The sequence below is a fragment of the Lethenteron reissneri genome, chromosome 39 (assembly GCF_015708825.2).
Source record: "Lethenteron reissneri isolate LAM-NWPU_2019-01 chromosome 39, ASM1570882v1, whole genome shotgun sequence".
Taxonomy (NCBI): Eukaryota; Metazoa; Chordata; class Hyperoartia; order Petromyzontiformes; family Petromyzontidae; genus Lethenteron; species Lethenteron reissneri.
Genome location: NC_083817.1, coordinates 2,796,130 through 2,818,012, shown reverse-complemented (window position 1 = coordinate 2,818,012; position 21,883 = coordinate 2,796,130). Strand labels below are relative to the sequence as shown.

Sequence of the window (21,883 nt, the reverse complement as noted above, 5' to 3'; positions counted from 1 at the left end):
GGCTTGATGTGGGTGGGCGTGGCTTGATGTGGGTGGTGGGTGTGGCTTGATGTGGGTGGGTGTGGCTTAATGTGGGTGGGCGTGGCTTGATGTGGGTGGGCGTGGCTTGATGTGGGTGGGTGGGTGTGGCTTGATGTGGGTGGGTGTGGCTTGATGTGGGTGGGTGTGGCTTGATGTGGGTGGGCGTGGCTTGATGTGGGTGGGTGGGTGTGGCTTGATGTGGGTGGGTGGATGTGGCTTGATGTGGGTGGGTGGGTGTGGCTTGATGTGGGTGGGTGTGGCTTGATGTGGGTGGGTGGGTGTGGCTTGATGTGGGTGGGCGTGGCTTGATGTGGGTGGGTGGGTGTGGCTTGATGTGGGTGGGTGTGGCTTGATGTGGGTGGGCGTGGCTTGATGTGGGTGGGCGTGGCTTGATGTGGGTGGGTGTGGCTTGATGTGGGTGGGTGTGGCTTGATGTGGGTGGGTGTGGCTTGATGTGGGTGGGTGTGGCTTGATGTGGGTGGGCTGTGGCTTGATGTGGGTGGGTGGGTGTGGCTTGATGTGGGTGGGTGGGTGTGTGGCTTGATGTGGGTGGGTGGGTGTGGCTTGATGTGGGTGGGTGGGTGTGGCTTGATGTGGGTGGGTGGGTGTGGCTTGATGTGGGTGGGTGGGTGTGGCTTGATGTGGGTGGGCGTGGTCCACGTGCGTCACTTCCTGTTGCTACCGGTCGGCCAGCGTGGCCGTGACCCACACAGCGGCAGCGGCGGTGGAGAGAGGCGGGCGACAGGCGAGAGGCGAAGTTGGCGACGATGTTTGACGAGAAGAGCGTGGACGAGGTGGGCAGGGTGCTCGCGGACGAGTCGCAGCCGCTGAAGGCGCGCTTCAGGGCGATCTTCACGCTCAGGGGGATGGGCGGCGAGGCGGCGGTGCGCTGGCTCGCCTCGGCCCTGCGCGACCCCTCGGCCCTGCTGGGCCACGAGGCCGCCTTCTGCCTCGGCCAGACCGGCCACGCGGCCGCCAAGGCCCCGCTCGAGGAGCTTCTGCGGGACCGCGACGCGCGACCGATCGTGCGGCACGAGGCGGGTGAGCGAGGGGTGGACGCGGGGCCCGGGGGGCGGGAGGGTGAGGTCAGAGCGACGGTGCGAGGCTCGGGGTTGGTGTTCGGGGTCAAATAGCCGGTGCGTTCACGGTCTCAAAGTGAACATTGGGGCAGCTGTGAACGGTGGACGTTTGGCCGCATTGTCGACCACTTGCAGTCAGTCTGCGGCCCTTCAACGGAGGAGGAGGAATCGCAAAACTACATCACGAGCTGACGCCCTCTCGTCGTGACCACCATTTAGCTGCTGAAGGTATTGCCGTACATGAAGAAAACAATAGATTAACATTCCCCGGGACGCATTCACTCGCCTTAAGGGAAGTTTTCACTTTTAAACATGCTATGCAATCACCCACGTGTGTTACGGGTAGATTCGGTGGATGTGGATAGGCAGGGTAATGGTTATCGTCAGCTGTAAGGGTTTAGAGCTGCGGTTAGGGGTCAGGACTATGGTCAGATTTTAGGGTTAGAGTCGGCATAAACGGTCTGGTCAGGGCTAGACATTAATACGGAATGGGTCAGGGCTAGATTAAGGCCAGTGGCCATGTTTCGAGTTGGTAATGGGAGTAATGCTGTGTAATTACAGTAAACACAATCATGACATTTACTTAACTGCTCCGTATTCTGGGGATGATGTCAACGAATGCTGCCTCGCGACCGCAGCAGCTCATGCAGCATTAAACTCCGTGGCGTTAACCCACGTGGCGGACAGCTGTCAGTGAGTCTGTGCATCCCAGCTGATTGAGAGGGCATCACAGTGTTGGTGAGTCTGTGATGCCAGCTGATTGGCAGGGCATCATAGTGTTGGTGAGTCTGTCATCCCAGCTGATTGAGAGGGCATCACAGAGTTGGTGAGTCTGTGATGCCAGCTGATTGAGAGGGTATCACAGTGTTGGTGAGTCTGTGATTCCAGCTGATTGGCAGGGCATCACAGTGTTGGTGAGTCTGTGATGCCAGCTGATTGAGAGGGCATCCCAGTGTTGGTGAGTCTGTGATCCCAGCTGATTGAGAGGGCATCATAGTGTTGGTGAGTCTGTCATCCCAGCTGATTGGCAGGGCATCACAGAGTTGGTTAGTCTGTCATCCCAGCTGATTGAGAGGGCATCATAGTGTTGGTGAGTCTGTGATGCCAACTGATTGAGAGGGCATCACAGTGTCGGTGAGCCTGTGATGGCAGCTGATTGGCTGGGAATCCCAGTGCAAGTTTATACCGTTTTGAAAAACTATTCTGGGGCCAGTCATTATCCTTAATTCAGTCTCTAACCCTCAACCCTACCCGTCATAGTCTTTTTGCAAAATAACAATTTGCACATCTGTTATATACTCCTGGGATATAGCACGGGAATATTGAGACAAGTTGTAACTTCGAGGTTTAATTAAAACTATAACATAAAATAATTTACATCGTTGTGGAGAATATTAGCAACGAAATAGATAACCACATATGAAATAGATAAGCATAGATTTATGAAATAGGCACGGTCTGCATATATATTTTGTCGTATTCCTGTAGATTTCAAATAAAGCGAACTCTTTCACTCGCCTCACCCTGTCTGATGCCGTTTTCTCCGCTTGCAGGAGAGGCACTGGGAGCCATCGGCACGCCGGACGTTCTTGACGTCCTCAGAGAGTTCTCCTCGGATCCCGTGGTGGAGGTGAGTCCTGGGACCAGCAGAGCAAGATGTGTGGATGGCTATGCAGTGACTGAAATCGACTCCTTTGCTCGTGATACAACAAATCGTGAGACTAGAACTGGAGTCAATTATAATTACAGCAGCATTGCTAGCTGAAATTAGAGCTATGGTTATGCTGTGATTGACGTTCATTTACAAATTACACAGTTATAATTGTAGTTGACACCTGGTCTGAATGTGACCAGATACGAGCAGACAACACAACCAAGGCACTGCAGAAAGTACAAACAATACGGCAAAAATCAGACGAAAAAATATAGATTCCAGAGTTGAATTGTGACTGATTCTTGACATTCCATGAGACTGGGGAGGAGGGGGGGGGGTGGCTAGCGAGGTGGTGAATTGTTAAACGCTTGCTTGTATAAGACCGGTGCCTGTGTAAAACTTTGTTTACCGAGCGTGGTGCCCTCGTTCGAGTGCAGGTCGCAGAGACGTGCCAGCTGGCAGTGCGGCGCGTCGAGTGGCTGCAGCGGACGAGGGCGGCGGGCGGAGCGGAGGAGGAGCGGCTGGGCACGAGCACGTACGACACGGTGGACCCCGTCCCGGCAGCCGCCAGCAGCGACGTGAAGCAGCTGCGCTGCACCCTCCTGGACGACGGCGCCCCGCTGTACGAGCGCTACCGTGCCATGTTCGCGCTGCGCAACGTCGCCAGCGACGAGGCCGTGCTGGCGCTCTCCGACGGCAAGTGCTGCGAGCCCGTTCGTGAACATTGTCGCGTGTTGCACCAGCCCACCAGCCCGTGCAAGTGGACGGTGGAGGGGGATATATGTTAGGGGTGTACAAATGTATGTCATCGGCTATAAGACGAATTGTTGCAATTTGAGAGCCGAGATTTAATTCGGGAGTCGATTCTTTATTGGTCTCGTTTTCACGATGGCGTTTGTCTCGAACTTTTTTTTTTCAGTTTTAATTGTTCAGTTTTATTCGTGCCATACATAGGTCATCATTCATACCGTATATAGATCGTTTCGGTCAGAATGCACCCTTCATACTGTACAATGACATTCACTCAAGTGCTGCTAGTCACTGTTTCGCAGGCTCACGGACAAATGCCATTTCTGATACACGACGCTTCCAGACTGGGCTCAGATGAAACTCGCAGAGTAATCTCATTCTTGATACAGCAATTGTGCTGTGACTGAAGATGGAAGCTTGTGTTGCCTCCGAAACGTCGTGATTTATTATTTTATTTCTATCATTTCTTATATTATTTTTATTACTTATTTTTATTTATTTTACCTACGTGACTTTACCGAAAAGACCTAAGAGTATAATCTCATTCTCGTTTTTTTTGCGTGCCACGCGCGCAGGCCTGTCGTGCGGAAGCGCCCTCTTCCGCCACGAGGTGGCCTTCGTCCTCGGCCAGATGCAGCACCCGGCGAGCGTGCCGGCGCTGGCCTCCCGTCTGGCCGTCGCCGAGGAGAGCGGCATGGTGCGGCACGAGTGCGCCGAGGCGCTGGGCTCGGTGGCGACGCCCGAGAGCCTGGAGATCCTGCGCGCGTATCGGGACGACCCAGAGCGCGTGGTGCGCGAAAGCGTGGAGGTGGCGCTCGACATGTGGGAACACGAGGCCGCTGGCGAGTTTCAGTACGCCAACACGCACAGCCAGCTCAGCGCCGCTGCCGTCACCGCCGCTGGCAAAGCCGATGGCCCCAGCGCTGCAGAGGAACTGCCGAACGGGATTGGCGCCCATTAGCGGCAACGTTGTCCGCAGTAGCGGCAGGGTCTACGGAAACGCCAAGATTTCGTCGCGTGCTTCATGTGTCCTGGTTGGAAAGTCTTATTTAATAGACTTCCCTGCACCTCCGATTAGCACGGTTGGTTACGTACGGCGCGAAATAAGTTCAATATGCATGCTTGATAAAAAGTGATGCTAAGTACATATGATGTTCAAGCCATTTGTATAGCACAGAAGCTATCGTGAAGGTGCTTTGTTAATACCTTGTAAGCTCTCATTTGTGGTTGTACATTTGCAGGTCTCGACCGTATCCACATTCTGCTGTCCATGTTAAATGTGCGTTGCCACACGTATGATGAGATTGAGGTGGGAAAATAATCCTGGGATGATGCAGAGAGATTCCGAGAGTATCTGCACCGCTGCTCCAGAGTTTGTAAGCCCACATGTTCGTATAGTAGATACTGGATATAAGCACACCCTTCGGGAGCAAGGCCGTGCTTATATCCAGATTTGTGTGCTTTTTAGGAAGTTTTCCTTTGTCTTCATTTGCCAGTGTAGTGCAAGCATGCGTTGTTTTTATCAGTACTGTGCTATCCAGCTTGTACTGTGGTCTCTGCTATTTTATCAACGGAGCCCTGCGAAGTGGTTTAATTATTTTCCACGCATGCTTCCCATGGGTTTTGCATAATAAATATTGTCATGGAACGTCCTGATGGCATTGTGAACCCAAGCGTGTGTCTGTGTCGCCCACGTGTGCTTTCTCATTGTATATGGAGGGTTGGTCTATCTATGAGGTTTATTCTGTAGTGACATCCTATAGGATGGAGTTGCTCTTGGTTTAGAGCAGGGTTGAGTAACCGGCGGCTCCGGATCTCCATGCGACTCTTGAAGGGCTCCTTGGTGACGTTATTCACGTGCATTGCGGCTCTTGAAATACCGAATTCGAAAAAAAATTGGCTCTTGCTATTTTGGTTGCCGACCTCCGGTTTAGGGGATGGGCAGTATTTGCAGAGGAACTAGTGCTGATATGTGCTGCTGCTGATGAATTGTGTACTGCTGTTGCAGTTGTTTCTACTGGTGGTAACGCTGCTGCTGCTGCCACAACTTGGGGTGCTGCTGCATGTATAGCTGGGGCTAGTGTTGGCCACCGGATTAAGCCGCCCATCCCACTGCACTAGGGCCTGGACCTGCAACCCGTGAAGCACTTGGGAGTGTGGGGGTTACTCCGGGTCGCTTGGACGCATCACCGCCAGGAGGCGCTTGATGCCTGAGCGCGTGGAGTTTCGGGGGTGGCGAAGGCCCGTGGAGCCATCGCCGCGTGGGGCAGCATTTTCATTTTAAGTAAATTTTTTATTTAACATACAGATGATCCCGTGTGGCCCATTTAACGGCTATTTCACAAGGGAGATCCGCGGTGCGTGATCGGGATGACAATAGCAAGAATGATGCAGTAAAATAAGGAATACCAACAACGCTTGCCTTTGATATACCTGAAATGAACGCATGCAGGGGCCAGCGAGGTGCTTGTACGAGGCAGTGTAGCAAGTAGGTTATCAACATCTATGTTGGGCGCGTTCTCCCCTGAGTTGTGTGGGTTGATGTCTTTTTTTAATAATACATCCATTCAAAAACGTCCTTCAATATCTTTCGATATTTGGCAAAACATCGCACAGCAGGACCCTTATGAAAATGTTTCTTCAGACTTCAAGGAGTATGGCCATCCCGGTTGTATAAATGAGCATTCCTTGTACTGTATGCTGGTAATTGTGTCCATCCTATTTACAAACACGTGCACACTTTACTGTGCGTTTTAAGGGCCGTACTGGGAGGTGACCAGCACTGGCAGACACATCTTAAACGGGGCGCAGGCGAGCATTCGCGGCTAATTGCGCCCACAGTGGATTTAATTATATCCGCGATTTCCTGGCAAATTGTCCCACGAGAACGAGCAAGAATGCTTGAATGTGCGTGCGATGTGGAACGCCGTTATGCAGCGGCACTTGTTTGGCCATGCTAAGCGCTAAATAATGCCTCCCAGACTCTGGGGCAGCGAAAATCTGGGACGAGGGCTTTTTCGGCAACCATCTGACCTCACCGCCGCATCGATTGTTCAACTCCATCGCAAATACATTTGAAGGCCATCTTTGATCATCATCAATGTGTGATGATCATACGATTGTTCATAGGAAGGTGTTTGTCAGGTCCATGCTCACGGGTGGGGAATATCGTGGATTTGTCCACGTGGCCAAACCCACGGTGGGTTGCTGGTGGTGCTGGACTATTGGCACCGTTTGCCCCAATGGTGATAGTTGTGCTAGTTGTGGTTGTTACTGGCGAGTGCTAGAGGAGTGCCCTTGAGAGCGATGGCACTGGTCCTGCTGGTGCTGTCACACGTTTAGGTGCCGGTGGTTATTGTCGCACAAGGCTCTGCCTGCACAAGTGCAGTGTGGGGAACGGTAGTGCAGCGGTTAGCGTGTTGCACTTCCCAGGTTCGATTCCCGCTCACGGTCAACACCAGTGACGATTATCTGAACCGGTCCTGGGCCTCAATTTCGGTCGGGCGTGGCGTTGGCCACCCACCCCCTCGTGTGCCGGTCCCGTCCTTCATAGGTGCTCGCTAACAGCACTTGCCCCTGCAGTCTGTTCAAGGCCACATAGGGATCTTTGTCTTTGCCCACGTGCAACGTTTTTCTAAAGTGGCAGGTGACGGCAGAATAGAGCAATTACACAATTGTGGAACTATGTACACGTGTACCAAGACAGACATTCCCCGTACAGCCTTTTGAAGACTGCTGGGGCCAGTGCTGTTGGCGAGCAGACATCAAATGCCGGCACGGCTCACCACATGAGTGTGGGTGGTGTGGCCAGCACCACGCCCGGTCGCTTTTATCTCCCTCGCCCTCATGTTTTAACACCGCGCCAGCTACTTATTTAAGGTTGAGTCAACTTAGGGGAGGCCCAGGACTTGTTAAGATAAACAAATTGTTGGGGCGAGTGCTGTTAGCGAGTAGCACCTACAAGGCCGTAGCCATGGAGTCAACAATCTTCCAGGGGATCGAGGGGTCCCCCCCCAGAAAAAAAAAAAAATCTAAATTTGAAAACGAATTTCCTGCCTAAAATATTAAAAAATTCACTCACACATGGGATGGACTTTTTATTTTTTTTTTTACAATAATGTCTAATAGTGTATTGTATTACATTGCTCTGTTTTTTTCTTTTTTACCTTTTCCTGTTTCATTGTAATGTCAGAGATTAAGGATTCATAAAGTACAACCATAACCACAATCATATATACATAAATCTATGCATTGTTATATGAAGACAAGTCCAGATATTGTGGCCAAGGTTTAGCAAATTGTGTTTTTTATTTACATAGCATAGCAATTATGAAGTTTTTTTTTTTAAATATTGTTCATAGCAATATATTAGGGGGGGCATTTTTTTGCATATTTGAATATTGGGGAAGATGTGTCCCCCACAATATTTATTAAAATTACGGCCTTAAGCACCTACGAAGGCCGGCACTGTGGCACACGAGGGGTGGGTGACCAGCACCCACGCCCGGCCGCCTTTGTCTCTCTCGTGGCGATATTTACACACACCGCACCAGGTACTCATCTGAGGCCGAGTCGATCTAGGGGGAGGCCCAGGACCGGTCCAGATAATCATGCCCGGTGGTGGCCGTGAGCGCGAATCGAACTCGGCTCGCCGGGTGCGTAGCGCAGCGCAGCGCTAACCACTACACCCACCGCTCCCCATCACACACACGCGCGGTATCTCAACACACGCACACAGCATCCATCTCTCTGTGTCGCACGCGGCGGCGAGGGAGGAGGAGGGGGGGGGCAGTCACTACGATTGTTCCCGTCCCTGGCGCGCGGCGTCACATCCGCGAGGGGCGTGGGACGGCCCCTCAACTACAGCGCGCAGACGACGGAGACGCCTCCTCCTGCGAGCCGGCTCCATCCCCCCTCTCTCTCTCTCTGTCACACATCACACACACACAACGCTCATTCTCTCACATCACACACACACACAACGCTCATTCTCTCACATCACACACACAACGCTCCCTCTCTTACAACGCACACATAACGCTCTCTGTCACAATACACACACAACGCTCCCTCCCTTCCTTTCTCACACACAACACACACACGACTCTCTCTCACAACACACACACACACAACGCTCCTTCTCTCTCTCCATCCCACACAACACACACACAACGTTTGCTCGCCGCTTGCTGCTGCTGCTACAACAGAAGCAGGAGGTCAGAGATGAGCAGGTGGTGACGGGTGGGGGGGAGATGTAGAAGGAGATTTTCTGAAGGTGTCGGTACCGTCCCGTCGGAAAGGCGGCTCAACGGAGCTCCGTTTCGCATCATCATCAGCGGCAGCGGCATCAGTGCCATCAGCAACAGCAGCAGCATCAGCAGCAGCATCATCGTCTTTGCGATGTGACCACGACGACCACGACGACGACGATGCCTCCTCCTCTCGCCCGGCTCTGCGCGGCTGCGGGCTCCCCTCGGGTGCCGCGGGGCTCTGCTCGCTCGGAGCCCCCGATGGGGGTCTGCTGGCAAGTCCCGGCCCTTTAGCGTGGGGTCACCACCACCACCACCCGCCACAACCATCGCAGCCACCACCAGCACCAGCAGCAGCAGCAGCAGCGCCATCTCGTCTCCAGCCCGACCCCGTCGCTGCCCATGGACGAGGCGGCTCCCCCGGGCGTGAGCTCGCAAGCCCTGAGGGAGCTGGAGGGTCGCCTCGGCCGCCGCATGCCCGAAAGCCTCGCGCGGTGCCTGCCGCGGGGCGAAGAGCCTCCGACGAGCAGTCGTGCCGCGCCCGGAGATCGCGGGCCGCCCCGCAGGGACCCCCTCGTGCCCGAGGAGCGGGGACCCCGCAGGGACCCCCTCGGAGCAGGCAAGCCGGGCGCATCGCCCGGCCGCCTGGATGAGCTGATCGCCACCCTGCGAGCAGACATGGTACGTGGTGGGTCGGTGGGTCGGTCGGTGACGCAGCCGGTCCGGTCACTGGGCGAAGTCAGTTGCTGGCACGCGGAGCCGGTCCGGTCATTTGGCGCAGTCAGTCGTTGGCACGCGGAGCCGGTCCGGTCATTCGGCGAAGTCAGTCGTTGGCACGTGGAGCCGGTCCGGTCATTCGGCGAAGTCAGTCGTTGGCACGCGGAGCCGGTCATTTGGCGAAGTCAGTCGTTGGCACGCGCAGCCGGTCCGGTCACTGGGCGAAGTCAGTCGTTGGCACGCGCAGCCAGTCCGGTCATTTGGCGAAGTCAGTTGTTGGCACGCGCAGCCGGTCCGGTCATTTGGCGAAGTCAGTCACTGGCACGCGCTCAGACATTCACGCAGTCAGTCGCGCTATTAGGTGGTCCGTACAAGGCTGCTGCTGCCATGCCGCAAAAAGTCGCGCTGCAACCATGCAGTTAATTCACTCATCCAGGCAGTCATGAATCCAGTCATTCAGGCAGTCACACAGTCAGTGCCATTGAGTGACAGTCGATAAGTCCGTCGCACGGTTATTCAATTCGCCAGCCAGTCGGTCACGCGGCCAATCGGTCGCAGTGAGTCACGCAGTGACACGCAGTCACCTGTTGGTTGTATTCGCACAGCTAGACAGTCACTCATTCATATCCAGGTAACCAACCAGTCGGGCACATAGGCAGCCAGCCAGTCACTTAACTAGTCATCTGGTAAGTCACACAACCGCCCACACACGGAGGGATCTGCCCGCGCTTTAGGCAGACGTGGCGGAAGGCAGAGGCGGGCAGTGCCCTTAACATTACGTAATTGTCGTGTGAGCGAATAATTGGCTTCCCTTGATGTGTAATTTGCATGGAGTTGGGTTGTCTCAGAAGTTTGCTGATGCCAGTGCAGGCGGCTCCGAGAACGTGGTCTGTGTTGCCCGGCACTTACAGCCACCTCTGTGTTGACACGTGCGCTTCTGCAAGGTGCCCACCGCTATTGGAAGTCAGGATGCGTCCGGGCAGTGTTTGAGAGCTTCCAATACTTTCGATTTAAAGTTTTCGTGACTGCAGAGATTCATCTTCTTGGTTCTTTCGGTAAAGTCACGTAGAATGGAAATGGAAAGAACCAAGAAGAAGCTTCCAAGACGTTTTGGATGACTTCAGAAAATGTGTCGACCTTCTCTCGTTAACTCGCTGCGGGAGAGTGATGGTGGACGATCGTTGGACTGGTTGTGATGCATGGCTTGGGTGAATAATTGTTGATTGGTTTGTTTGGTGATGGTGGGTTGATGATGGCCTTGTGGATGATGGATGGGTTTGGCGATTGTCTGGCGGGTGATGGTCTGCTTGGTAATGTCTAATGAGTGATTGATGAATGAGTGATGGTCACGTGGTTGATGTCCTGCTGATTGATGGACGGATGGGTGATGCACGAAGCAGAGGTGGGTGATGGGTTACCGAGAGGATGAACGATATCGGGTGTGAGTGATGTACGATGGACAGCTGTGTGATTTGTGCTTTAGGGCTGGGTGATGTGTGAAGTATGGGGGGGTAATGGGCAGGTGGACGGGCGCGTGATTGAGAGTACGAATGCTGGGTAATGTATGGGTGATGGGGCTTGGTGATGAGACAGATGGCTGACGTCAGCGCCGGCTTTCGCCGTTGCTGTGCGATTTTACGTGGCGACACCCAGGCCGCGTGGTTTTTTATCACAGCTGGGCGATGGAGGTGGGAGGTTGTGTGTTGGTGGGGGTGAGGTCAGACTAGGGAGGCAGGGACATTTAAAGCCACCTAGAGCTTGCGAGCCTCTCTGCTCCACGCGAGTCGAATCACGATGGGTCCTCGTGGTCTCAGGCGGCACCGTGTCCTGGAGGCTTGACAAGACTGATGACATCCCTGGACACTCTGGGGAGGGGGAGGGGACGGCGCAAATCGACCGCGGCTGCATTGACCGCGTGTTGTCGTGGGGATTGAAAAGAGGGCATTCCTGTAAATGCGTTCGGGCAATAAAAGTTGACAGTGTCAGTGCCCCGTATGTACTTATCAGCTGTAGTACTGCCGAAACAATCAGCACCATGGCAACCACCACCATCGCTTCCAACATCACAACAACAACCATCACTTCCAACACCACAACCACCACCACCATCGCTTCCAACACCACAACAACAACCATCACTTCCAACACCACAACAACAACCATCGCTTCCAACATCACAACAACAACCATCACTTCCAACACCACAACAACCACCATCACTTCCAACATCACAACAACCATCATCGCTTCCAACATCACAACAACAACCATCGCTTCCCACACCACAACAACAACCACCATCGCTTCCAACACCACAACAACCACCATCGCTTCCAACACCACAACAACCACCATCACTTCCAACACCACAACAACCATCGCTTCCAACACCACAACAACCACCATCGCTTCCAACACCACAACCACCACCACCATCGCTTCCAACACCACAACCACCATCGCTTCCAACACCACAAAAAACCACCATCGCTTCCAACACCACAACAACCACCACCATCATCACTTCCAACACCACAACCACCACCACCATCACTTCCAACACCACAACAACAACCACCACCATCATAACTTCCAACATCACAACAACCACCACCATCACTTCCAACACCACAACATCCAGCACCACAACCATGACAATCACCACAACAACAGCAAAATCCACACCACCATCACCGTCCGTTCTAACCGCCACGACGATGACCATCAACCTCCACCAACAGAAACACGAGTCGGCGGTGTAGGTGAATTGCACTGTAAAACGTCACCTGTACAATTCAGATGTGCCAGCTATCCTCATCAGCTGTGCATACATTAGCTGTACGCGACTACTGCCTATCAGCCGTGCGTATCAATCATCGGCGAGTGTATCAGCTGTACGTATCAATCAGCGGTGAGTATTATCAGCTGTACGTATCAATCAGCTGTGAGTCTTATCAGCTGTACGTATCAATCAGCTATGAGTATTATCAGCTGTACGTATCAATCAGCTGTGAGTCTTATCAGCTGTACGTATCAATCAGCTGTGGGTCTTATCAGCTGTACGTATCAATCAGCTGTGAGTCTTATCAGCTGTACGTATCAATCAGCTGTGAGTCCTGTCAGCTGTACGTATCAATCAGCTGTGCGTCTTATCAGCTGTACGTATCAATCAGCTGTGAGTCTTATCAGCCGTACGTATCAATCAGCTGTACGTATCAATCAGCGGTGAGTCTTATCAGCTGTACGTATCAATCAGCTGTGAGTCTTATCAGCTGTACGTATCAATCAGCTGTGCGTCTTATCAGCTGTACGTATCAATCAGCTGTGAATCTTATCAGCTGTACGTATCAATCAGCTGTGCGTCTTATCAGCTGTACGTATCAATCAGCGGTGCGTCTTATCAGCTGTACGTATCAATCAGCTGTGAATCTTATCAGCTGTACGTATCAATCAGCTGTGCGTCTTATCAGCTGTACGTATCAATCAGCGGTGAGTCTTATCAGCTGTACGTATCAATCAGCTGTGAGTCTTGTCAGCTGTACGTATCAATCAGCGGTGAGTCTTATCAGCTGTACGTATCAATCAGCGGTGAGTCCTGTCAGCTGTACGTATCAATCAGCTGTGAGTCTTATCAGCGCCTGCACGTATCAGCAACCGGCCGGCGTGGCCGTGATGACAGGCTGTCGGACATGCGGCCAGTCGCTTTGGTTTGGCCGCCACAGCCGGATTAAAGACGTGGGGGGGGGGGGGGTGATGTAGTGGGGGGGGGGGGTGTAGTGGGGGGCTGTGTAGTGGGGGGGTGTGTAGTGGGGGGGGGGGAGACATCACACGGGGAGACAATTTGTCACCAGGCCAGCGGGCGGGCAGAGGAGGGTGACCGGGGAAAGGCAGGCGGATCTGTCTTTTGTCATTTGTGGCGAGAGAGAGAGAGAGATGGGGCGGGTGGACACGCAGAAACTCGCTTAATCCTCTGTGCAGAGGGGGGGGGGGCAAAGCCAGTAGGGCCGCTTGCGTAACAGCAACAGCAACGTAATCGGGGTTGGTTTGTAACCTTCCCGGTAAGTCACGGGGTTTCCCAAAGTTACAGCCAAGCTCGTGACCCCGCGCTCCGGTCCGCTGTGCGCGGTTTAACGCGATGTTACGCGCCGCACGAGCCCGATGTTTGCTCAACGTGTCCCACGCGACGCCCACGGCGCTGGCTCGAGTGAAGATCGATGCAATTGGTGCGAGCTACGAACCTGGCGAAATCCCGAGTTGGGACGTGCTTAGGGACGGATTGTTGGGGCAAGTGCTGTCGACGAGCGCCTATTTCGGCACGCAGGAGCACGCGTAGCGAGCGTCTACGAGAGCCAACACGGCGCACGAGGAGGAAGGTGGTCTGCACGACGCCCGGCCTCCTTTGTCTCCCCAGTGGCGATGTTTACACACCGCACCAGGTACTCATTTGGGGCTGAGGCGACCTAGGGAAAGCCCCAGGACCGGTTTAGATAATCGTCACCGGTGTTCGCCGTGAGCGGGAATCAAACTCTGTTCGCCGGGTTCGGAACGCAGCGCGCTAACCACTACACTACCGCTCCCGACAGACATACCCCCAAACACACACAGTCACGTACACACATGCAGACACACGTACACACGTACACACACGTACACACACACACACACAGTCACGTACACACATGCAGACACACGTACACACGTACACACACGTACACACGTACACACACAGTCACGTACACACATGCAGACACACGTACACACATGCAGACACACGTACACACACGTACACACACAGTCACGTACACACATGCAGACACACGTACCCACACACACACGCGCGCGCGCGGTCGATTTTCATTTAGAAAAGTATCCCAAACGCCATAAGAGCGCCAGGCTAAATCGAAGCCGGTTGATGAATTTTGACCGGACAAGGCGAGCGAGCTCCAGTGGCTGCTGCCTCGCATGGCATCAACGACGGTGGTGGTGGCAGCGATGACGGCGATGACGGCGTTGAGTGATCTGCGACAAGGGCCACTCGCGCCTTGCCACTTTACCAGATTGTCACGTTGCCGACTTATCTCGTTATATCCTTCAACAGCAGCGCTGCGGGCATCCGGCGGCCCAAAAACACCCGCACCCAACTCGCGCGTCGCGCACGCAGGAAACTTTCGCGACCAGCCCTGATGTAATCACCTTGCAGCAGCAGCATGCGTGGCGACTCCCAAGATATTGTTTACTGCTTCTTGTTGGTGTCTGCGTCGTGAATTTCCACTTAACAGTTACGTGGCTCTCGAGTGTGCAGGCGGTGGAACTGCACACGGGGTCTCTAACGGGGCACGCACGAGGTGCCAGGATCTGGAGCAGGGAAGTTAGACGTGGAGGGGTGGGATGGGGGTTGAGGCTAAGTTAATCCTTCGTGCCAGGGCCCCGTGCCAGCCACGCCACGCCGCTCCACGTTGTAAATTTGGAATGGTTATTATTGTCACTCTCGAACTGCAGTGCGCCTTACGGATCAAATCACTCGGAACGCGCTCGATCTCGTCACACCTCGCTCAGCTGGGTTGAGTCTGGACATCACTCGGCTGGGTGACCAGATGCTCAGCTGGGTGCTGCAGGCTGCTGCCGAGGCTACGTGGCGTGTCCAGTGGAGGGTGGTGAATGCTGCGTAATTCAACCTTGTGCCGTACGCGTCTAAGCTCGGTTTTCGCGAACCCGGACCGCACTGCGAATCCGCGCGGTGAGAATACCGTCCATGAACCGTCACGGCCAATGCGGCACGAGGAGGGGGGCCTTCATCCAGCAGCGGATTGACAACATGACCGGAAATTACCGTCACTGTTGTTATTGCACCGCAGAGGCTTCTCATCGTGACAATCCGTTCTGAGACGACGGGCGGTGCGCGAGCTGACAAAGCCAGTCGGTGAAGTGAGCCTCGATTCAATGTTGTGTTGGTGGTGAGTGGCCCATCTGGGGGGTAAACTTCCTTGCCAGATGACGGAAGAGATCTCGAGAAAGGGGATTATGGAGGTAGCGCGAAATGAGAGAAATGTGGGCAAAACAAAATGTATTATCGGGATGTAGTGAGATGCGAGTCGAGATATACTGATGAGAGAAATGCAGAGAGATGAGACGTTGCTTACAAGAGACGCAGGATGGGGAGTTGGATAGGAGGCGAGAGATGCTGACCAGACAGAGCTCGGCGGGGGGGGGGGGGGAGATTAGTCGGCTTACGTGAATGTTGCAATCGCATCGGAATGCGGCATAACGTTGTTCTCTTTCAATTAAAACTATTAATGTTGCAGTTTGTCCGTGAGAAGTTAGATTAATGTTTTTAAAAAATCCAGCACTGTTCAGAGCATTACGCGTGATGACTCGTGCGTGTGTGTGAGCACCACGTGGTTAGTTCGATTTCCGCTCACGGCTAACATCAGTGGCGAATTTTGAGACGTTCCTTAAAATGAGTACCTGACGTGGGGTGTGTAAACGTCTTCACTGGGGGAGACAAAGGCGGTGTTGAAACATCTCACCCCCATCGTGTGCCATGCCGGTCATCCTTCATAGGTGCTCGCTAACAACGGCACTTGCTCCTACAGTCTGTTCAGGCGATACGGGGGACATTTGTTTTGGTTTGTTGTGTGTGTGTCAGCCTCAAATGAGTACCTGGTAGCGTGAGTAAACATTGCCACGAGGGAGACAAAGGCGGCCGGGCGTGGTGCTGGCCACCCATGCCCCTCGTGTGCTACAGTTCATGCCTTCATAGGTGCTACTCGCTAACAGAGCTCGCCCCAACAGTCTGTTACAGGATACACCGGGGGATCTTTGCTTATTTGAACCGGTCCTTGGCCTCCCCTAAGTTGACTCAGCCTTAAATGAGTACCTGGCGCGGTGTTAAAACATGAGGGCGAGGGAGATAAAAGCGACCGGGCGTGGTGCTGGCCACAGCACCCACACTCATGTGGTGCGTCGTGCCGGCATTTCATGTGTGACTTGCCAACAGCACTTGCCCCATCAGTCTGTTAAAGGCCATACGGGGGATCTTTGTCTTTGCGCAACCCACAGCCTCTGTCAATTATTAACGAGACGACCCCGCTCATGCATTAACCACACTGCCGGGGTGGTGTCACGATTACCAGCGTGGCAATGTTACACCGCGTATGCTACGCGTACATTATGCAAGACAAATTAATACATAAGGCCAGCATTGTTCTCGCCAGGGTCGTTCAGATTAGTGGGGACGGGGTGTCTGTTAGCGAGCACCTATTATTGTTAGGGTGGTCGCTAAAGGCGTGGTGGTGGGGAGCGGTGGTGGAGTGGTTAGCGCTTTGAACCCGGCGACCCGAGTTCGATTCCCACTCACGGCCAACACCGGTGACGATTATTTGAACCGATCCGGGGCATCCTCTAGGTTTACTCAGCCTCAAGTGAGTACCGAGTGCGGTGTGTAGTAAACATCGCCACTAGGGAGACAAAGGCGGCCGGGCGTGGTGCTGGCCACCCACCCCCTCGTGTACCGTTCCCCAAGTCTGTTAAGGCTGTACGGGGGATCTTTGGTGTGGCTAGCACCATGTTCAACCATGTATCCCCGGTGATGATGTATACACTCATGATGTATATACTCATGATGTATATACTCATGATGTATATACTCATGATGTATACACTCATGATGTATACACTCATGATGTACACACTCATGAAGTACACACTCATGATGTATACACTCATGATGTATATACTCATGATGTATACACTCATGATGTATACACTCAGCACGAGGTACCTGGGTACACGCCTGATGCCAAACGCAGGCCGCTAAATGAACCCGGCGGGCAAACCACTCTGCCGCAACTGCCCCCCTTTATTTTGTGTAAACACGCGGTCATGCATGAGGACCTTCAAGTGCTTAAGGAAGGAACTTTACAATGTCACACTCTGCTGTCATCACGTCGCCCCCTTGCCATCAATACCCCGACACACACACACGTGTCGACACACACGTGTGTGTGTGTGTGTCGACACCAAACTGGACGTTGTGGTGAATCGTAGCGCCTCGAGTGGCTGCAAGGGGTGACGTGAACCCATTGCCCAAAGGCATCCATGATTTGGTGATTCTGCCTTTGGCAGTGGCGCGCAAGCACAATTGGTAAATAAATCAAAACACGACACGTTCGTTAACGCAGTGGCCTTGAAATAAATAAAAAATATTTAGAGAATATGTACATCAAAAAGTGTGTTCAGAAGGGCCATTTCCTAAAACGTCTGTACAGTATGTCCCTGTTAAGGCCAGTGTTGCTGGCGACATAGAACACACGGTGGATAGATGATACATCGTTCTGCCACGAATACACAGTTACTGCATATGCCCCTTGCTGGCCTGTACGGGAGCGTGGAACTTTAGTCCGGATTTTTGTTGCCGTCTCCTTGAGGGACGTCCTTGTCAAAGCGCTCAGCTGCAAGAGGAAGCAGATGGATGCCGAACGGTGCAAAGTGCCCAACTGCGGCTCGGGGCATTCTTCGCTTGGGTCCACTGTGTGCCAAAACCAGCCGGCACAATGTGGACAGATGCAATGTTCCACGTGACATTCAGACACGCCAGGTCGTCTCAGATGAAAGACTCCTTTTAAAACATACTGTTAGTCTTCTTGGTTCTTTCGGTAAAGTCACGTAGAAGGGAAATAATAAAATAATAAAAATAAAACATGTGAATTATTTTATTATGTTTTATTATTTTCTTTTCTTGGTTCTTTCGGTAAAGTCACGTAGGTGAAAACCTGAGGACGGCTGCTTGCGTTGTGGCCGAAACGTCGTGAGAATTATTTTATTATGTTTTATTTTTATTATTTTATTACTTCCCTTCTACGTGACTTTACCGAAAGAACCAAGAAGATGAATCCCTGCAGTCACGAAAGCTTTAAATCGAAATATTATTTTATTATTTCCCTTCTACGTGACTTTACCGAAAGAACCAAGAAGATGAATCCTTGCAGTCACGAAAGCTTTAAATCGAAATTTAACATACTGTTAGGTTTTTTCGGTAAGGTCACGTAGGTAAAACATAAAATTAATAGAAACAAAATAAAATAATAAATCACGACGTTTCGGAGGCAACACAAGTCTCCGTCATCAGGTGGGACCGTCACAGCCAGATTTACTGTATCAAGTGAGGCAAAAAATTCCAAGATACAAGTTCTTAAATACAAGTTAAGGGGTGGGGGGGAGGGGGGGAGGAGCTTAGTCTTGAAGACAGTCTGCATCAGCAGCAGACCACGCTTTCCCACCTGATGACGGACGCTTGTGTTGCGCCCGAAACGTCGTAAATTTATTTTATTTTATACCCACGTGACTTTACCGAAAGAACCAAAGAGTGAGAACAAAACAATCTTTCTCTGACGAACCGGAACGGCCAGAAGGCAGAGGCTGTGGCGAGACATTTTCACAAACACCCGCCTTTCCCTGCCCGGGACACGGCGCTGTTGGTCGGCCTGGTGTGGTGAACGCTGTGGGTGCGTAAATTGAATGTGGTTGACCACCTTTTAAATGCGTCTTTAACAGAATCCGAATGGCATCACATCTGTGGTCGCGATGGTACGTGATAGTGATGACCACCTTGACCCAGACCATCAGCTTGTGCTGTCACACCTGCACAAGTCGACACGAGAAAACAAACTCGCCAGGATGGCTCGAATGTGTGGTGACTACTCTACCTCCAGGGGGTACATTTGGGATATTTCCCGTTTTAATGAGCAAAAGATTACTCAGATGAAACCCACTGCACTTGCGACAGTGTAACGCCACATATACGAGGTCTGCACGAACGGGGTTCATGAACCCACTTGCTGTACTGCCATCACCTGGTAACTCAGCTGGTCCCACGAGTTTGGGAGTCGCGCAAAATCAATTCTGTCCACCAACCCCGGCGCCTTCATCACTGCTGGGGGTGCTGCACGTGTGTGCGCCACTACCACCACCGCCACCACCACACCCAGCTCATTCCACCATCACGCAGAGCAAGCCACTTGAGCACACTTTCCCTCCTCGTGTCCCCGCGACGCAGACCGGCCTCCGCGTGCTCGACTCGCGGATCCTGACGCAGCTGCTGGCGGCGAACGAGGGCCTGGAGGCGCTGCGGTGGCTGCTGGAGGACCGCGCGGGCCTGTGCGAGGAGGCCAGCAGCCAGTTCAGCGGCAGCCTCTACAGCCTGCCCGACGAGAGCCAGGAGTCGGGCTCCCCGCGCGACAGCTGGGCTTGCCAGCCGGGCTCCGACCTCGCCGACAACCTGGACCGCATCTCCGTGGGCAGCCTGCTCGACGCGCTGGCGGACGACAGTTCGTGCGAGCTGAGCTTCGGCTCGGGCGAGCAGGCGCAGTGGCGCGACGCCTTTCAGCAGGGTCAGAGGGCGAGCGCCGTGGACGAGCTGAGCAAGGCGCCGGCGGCTGGGCAGCCGGGAGGAGGCGGAGGTTTCTTGTGCAACGGGGACCTGGTGACGGACGCTCGCCCTGGCGTGGTGCGAAGCGACTCCCTCGCACAGTCCGACGGGGCCGCGTGGCCCAAGGCCATAGACACCAACTTCAACATCAGGGACTACCGAGTGCTCGGCCTGAAATGCAATGGAAATGTGCACTCGTGAAAAAAATATGAACTGGGCCGTGAATGTGCCGCAGCGTTGCGGGATTTTTTTTTCTCTTCTCATTTCAATGGGACTGCGCTTGCGTTGGAAGTGGGACCGGTGGTATTTACACGTTTGACGGCGTGTGTGACCTTCACCCAAATGCGGAGGACGGGCGGCAGCAGCCCGGTTTATTCAGCCGCAGCAGCGACTCGTGTTGTTCTCACGTCGGAATAACCCCCCCCCCCCCCTCCTTGCTGTCGTTACCCCTGCTCATCGCTCGTGTGCGGCCCCTCGCCTGTCTCGGATACATATTAACGATGAAATGCCCTCCCCTCGCTCACCATCAGCTTTACGTGGGCTGCACCATCCCCCACTTCCCCTCCCCCCAACCAAGAACCTGCAGGTAAAAGACACCCCCCCCCCACCCCCCCTCGTATGCGTAGCGGTCGCTCCCCGGCACCGGCGGAGCCCATTGCAGTCCCCCTGCGCTGCTGCCACCGCCTACGCTGCCGTGGTTCCAAAGCAAAGTGCTGCACCCTCTCCACTGTCACCACTCTCTCCACTCTCTCCACTGTCACCACGTTTGGCCGGTACGAGCCCGGCATGGGAAGGTGACGACCTGCGGGAGGGGCCCCTCGGCCCGAGAAGTCGGCCGGCCACTCTGCCCGCACTCTGCCCGCACGATGCCCATCACGATGCCCGCATGCCGCCACGCGCACGGGAAAATTCCTGACCGTTCCTAGCGACGCTTCTGTTTATCGCCGGCGTGTTGGGTTTTTTTTGTCGTCAGCGATGCTGCTGCTGCTGCTGTACATTTAACTTGCCTAACATTGAATTAAAAAATACGAAATGTTGAGTAAATAAATAAATACAGAATTAAAATTATCCTCATGAATCGCTGTGTATATGCTTCCACTCAATTAAGAGATGTTTACGTGCTATACTTTCCATTGTTCGCAATTATTTAAATTAACCGTAATAATACGATTGTAGCGACATGTAAATGTGTAATGGTTTGGGATAATTGAGGCCGAATGGCAGTCGGATAAATCACACCTTGTTCTCGCATCAACGCGGTGAAAATTACTTTTAACAATCTCCGCACGTACGTGCAACACCCGCGAGTCTATTCCAAGCATCTTCCTCCCACGTCTGGTTTACAGAGCAGTGCGGGGTTTAGAGACTTGCTTCAGAGCTGATGCTATCTTCCCTGCACCATGGGATCCACCGAACCTCGAAGCAACGCAGCTTATCATGACATCTACCACCGGCTGCACGTGCCTTGCATAACACACATCGCGTGCATGCCGCACATACTTGCGTACGTTGGCGACACGCGCAAAAACATACGTACCGGGGAGAAATTATTGTTTCAGAGTGGTGGGCAGTAAAAACATTGTTATTCTCCACCAACCCACCAAATGTGTTACCTGCAATTGTGAACACTCGCAGAGCACTGCTACCGTGATAACGAACGGCCTGTGCAAGTAGATATCGGAGAACTACTTTTGAGAGCCTGTCTTTGAAGAGCCCTCTTATCTACACTGCGGGCCCCACACTTGCCCACATGCACCGCTGCAGAGATGTTCATCAAACAAAAGTTTGATTTTATTCATTACTAGCTTCACTACCCGGCTTCGCCCAAGACTTGGATTAATACACGGCCTACGTGGAGGGTGGGGGAATGCGTGACGTCAGCAGGCACACTGCGTGACATGCGGGTGAAATCACAGATGTGACGTCACCGCTCACTTTCCGTGCAAAATATATCCATTATTGGCCCCCCCCCCCCGCCGCCCCCCAA

The 21,883-nt window shown here is 53.3% G+C and overlaps 2 protein-coding genes across 2 annotated transcripts; both read left to right on the top strand.

The window, feature by feature from the left end:
- Positions 1 to 688: 688 nt before the first annotated feature.
- On the top strand, positions 689 to 5,156 carry DOHH (deoxyhypusine hydroxylase). The gene is made up of 4 exons (XM_061567673.1): positions 689 to 1,062; positions 2,654 to 2,730; positions 3,192 to 3,450; positions 4,080 to 5,156. The coding sequence occupies exons 1-4, from the start codon at positions 789 to 791 to the stop codon at positions 4,463 to 4,465; spliced, it is 996 nt and encodes a 331-aa protein (XP_061423657.1). The 5' UTR covers positions 689 to 788; the 3' UTR covers positions 4,466 to 5,156.
- A 3,137-nt stretch (positions 5,157 to 8,293) lies between these two features.
- On the top strand, positions 8,294 to 20,974 carry LURAP1 (leucine rich adaptor protein 1). Its single transcript, XM_061567650.1, has 2 exons — positions 8,294 to 9,434; positions 19,525 to 20,974. The coding sequence occupies exons 1-2, from the start codon at positions 9,156 to 9,158 to the stop codon at positions 20,095 to 20,097; spliced, it is 852 nt and encodes a 283-aa protein (XP_061423634.1). The 5' UTR covers positions 8,294 to 9,155; the 3' UTR covers positions 20,098 to 20,974.
- The last annotated feature ends 909 nt before the right edge of the window (positions 20,975 to 21,883 follow it).

What these genes read in the sequence shown, in the direction of transcription:
- DOHH (XM_061567673.1), top strand. Translation starts at nt 789, where the DNA reads ATGTTTGACGAGAAGAGCGTGGACGAGGTGGGCAGGGTGCTCGCGGAC. An exon ending in CCTCGGATCCCGTGGTGGAG is followed by an intron (nt 2,731 to 3,191) that starts GTGAGTCCTGGG and finishes GTTCGAGTGCAG; the next exon opens with GTCGCAGAGACGTGCCAGCT. An exon ending in CGTGCTGGCGCTCTCCGACG is followed by an intron (nt 3,451 to 4,079) that starts GCAAGTGCTGCG and finishes CCACGCGCGCAG; the next exon opens with GCCTGTCGTGCGGAAGCGCC.
- LURAP1 (XM_061567650.1), top strand. Translation starts at nt 9,156, where the DNA reads ATGGACGAGGCGGCTCCCCCGGGCGTGAGCTCGCAAGCCCTGAGGGAG. An exon ending in CCACCCTGCGAGCAGACATG is followed by an intron (nt 9,435 to 19,524) that starts GTACGTGGTGGG and finishes CCCGCGACGCAG; the next exon opens with ACCGGCCTCCGCGTGCTCGA.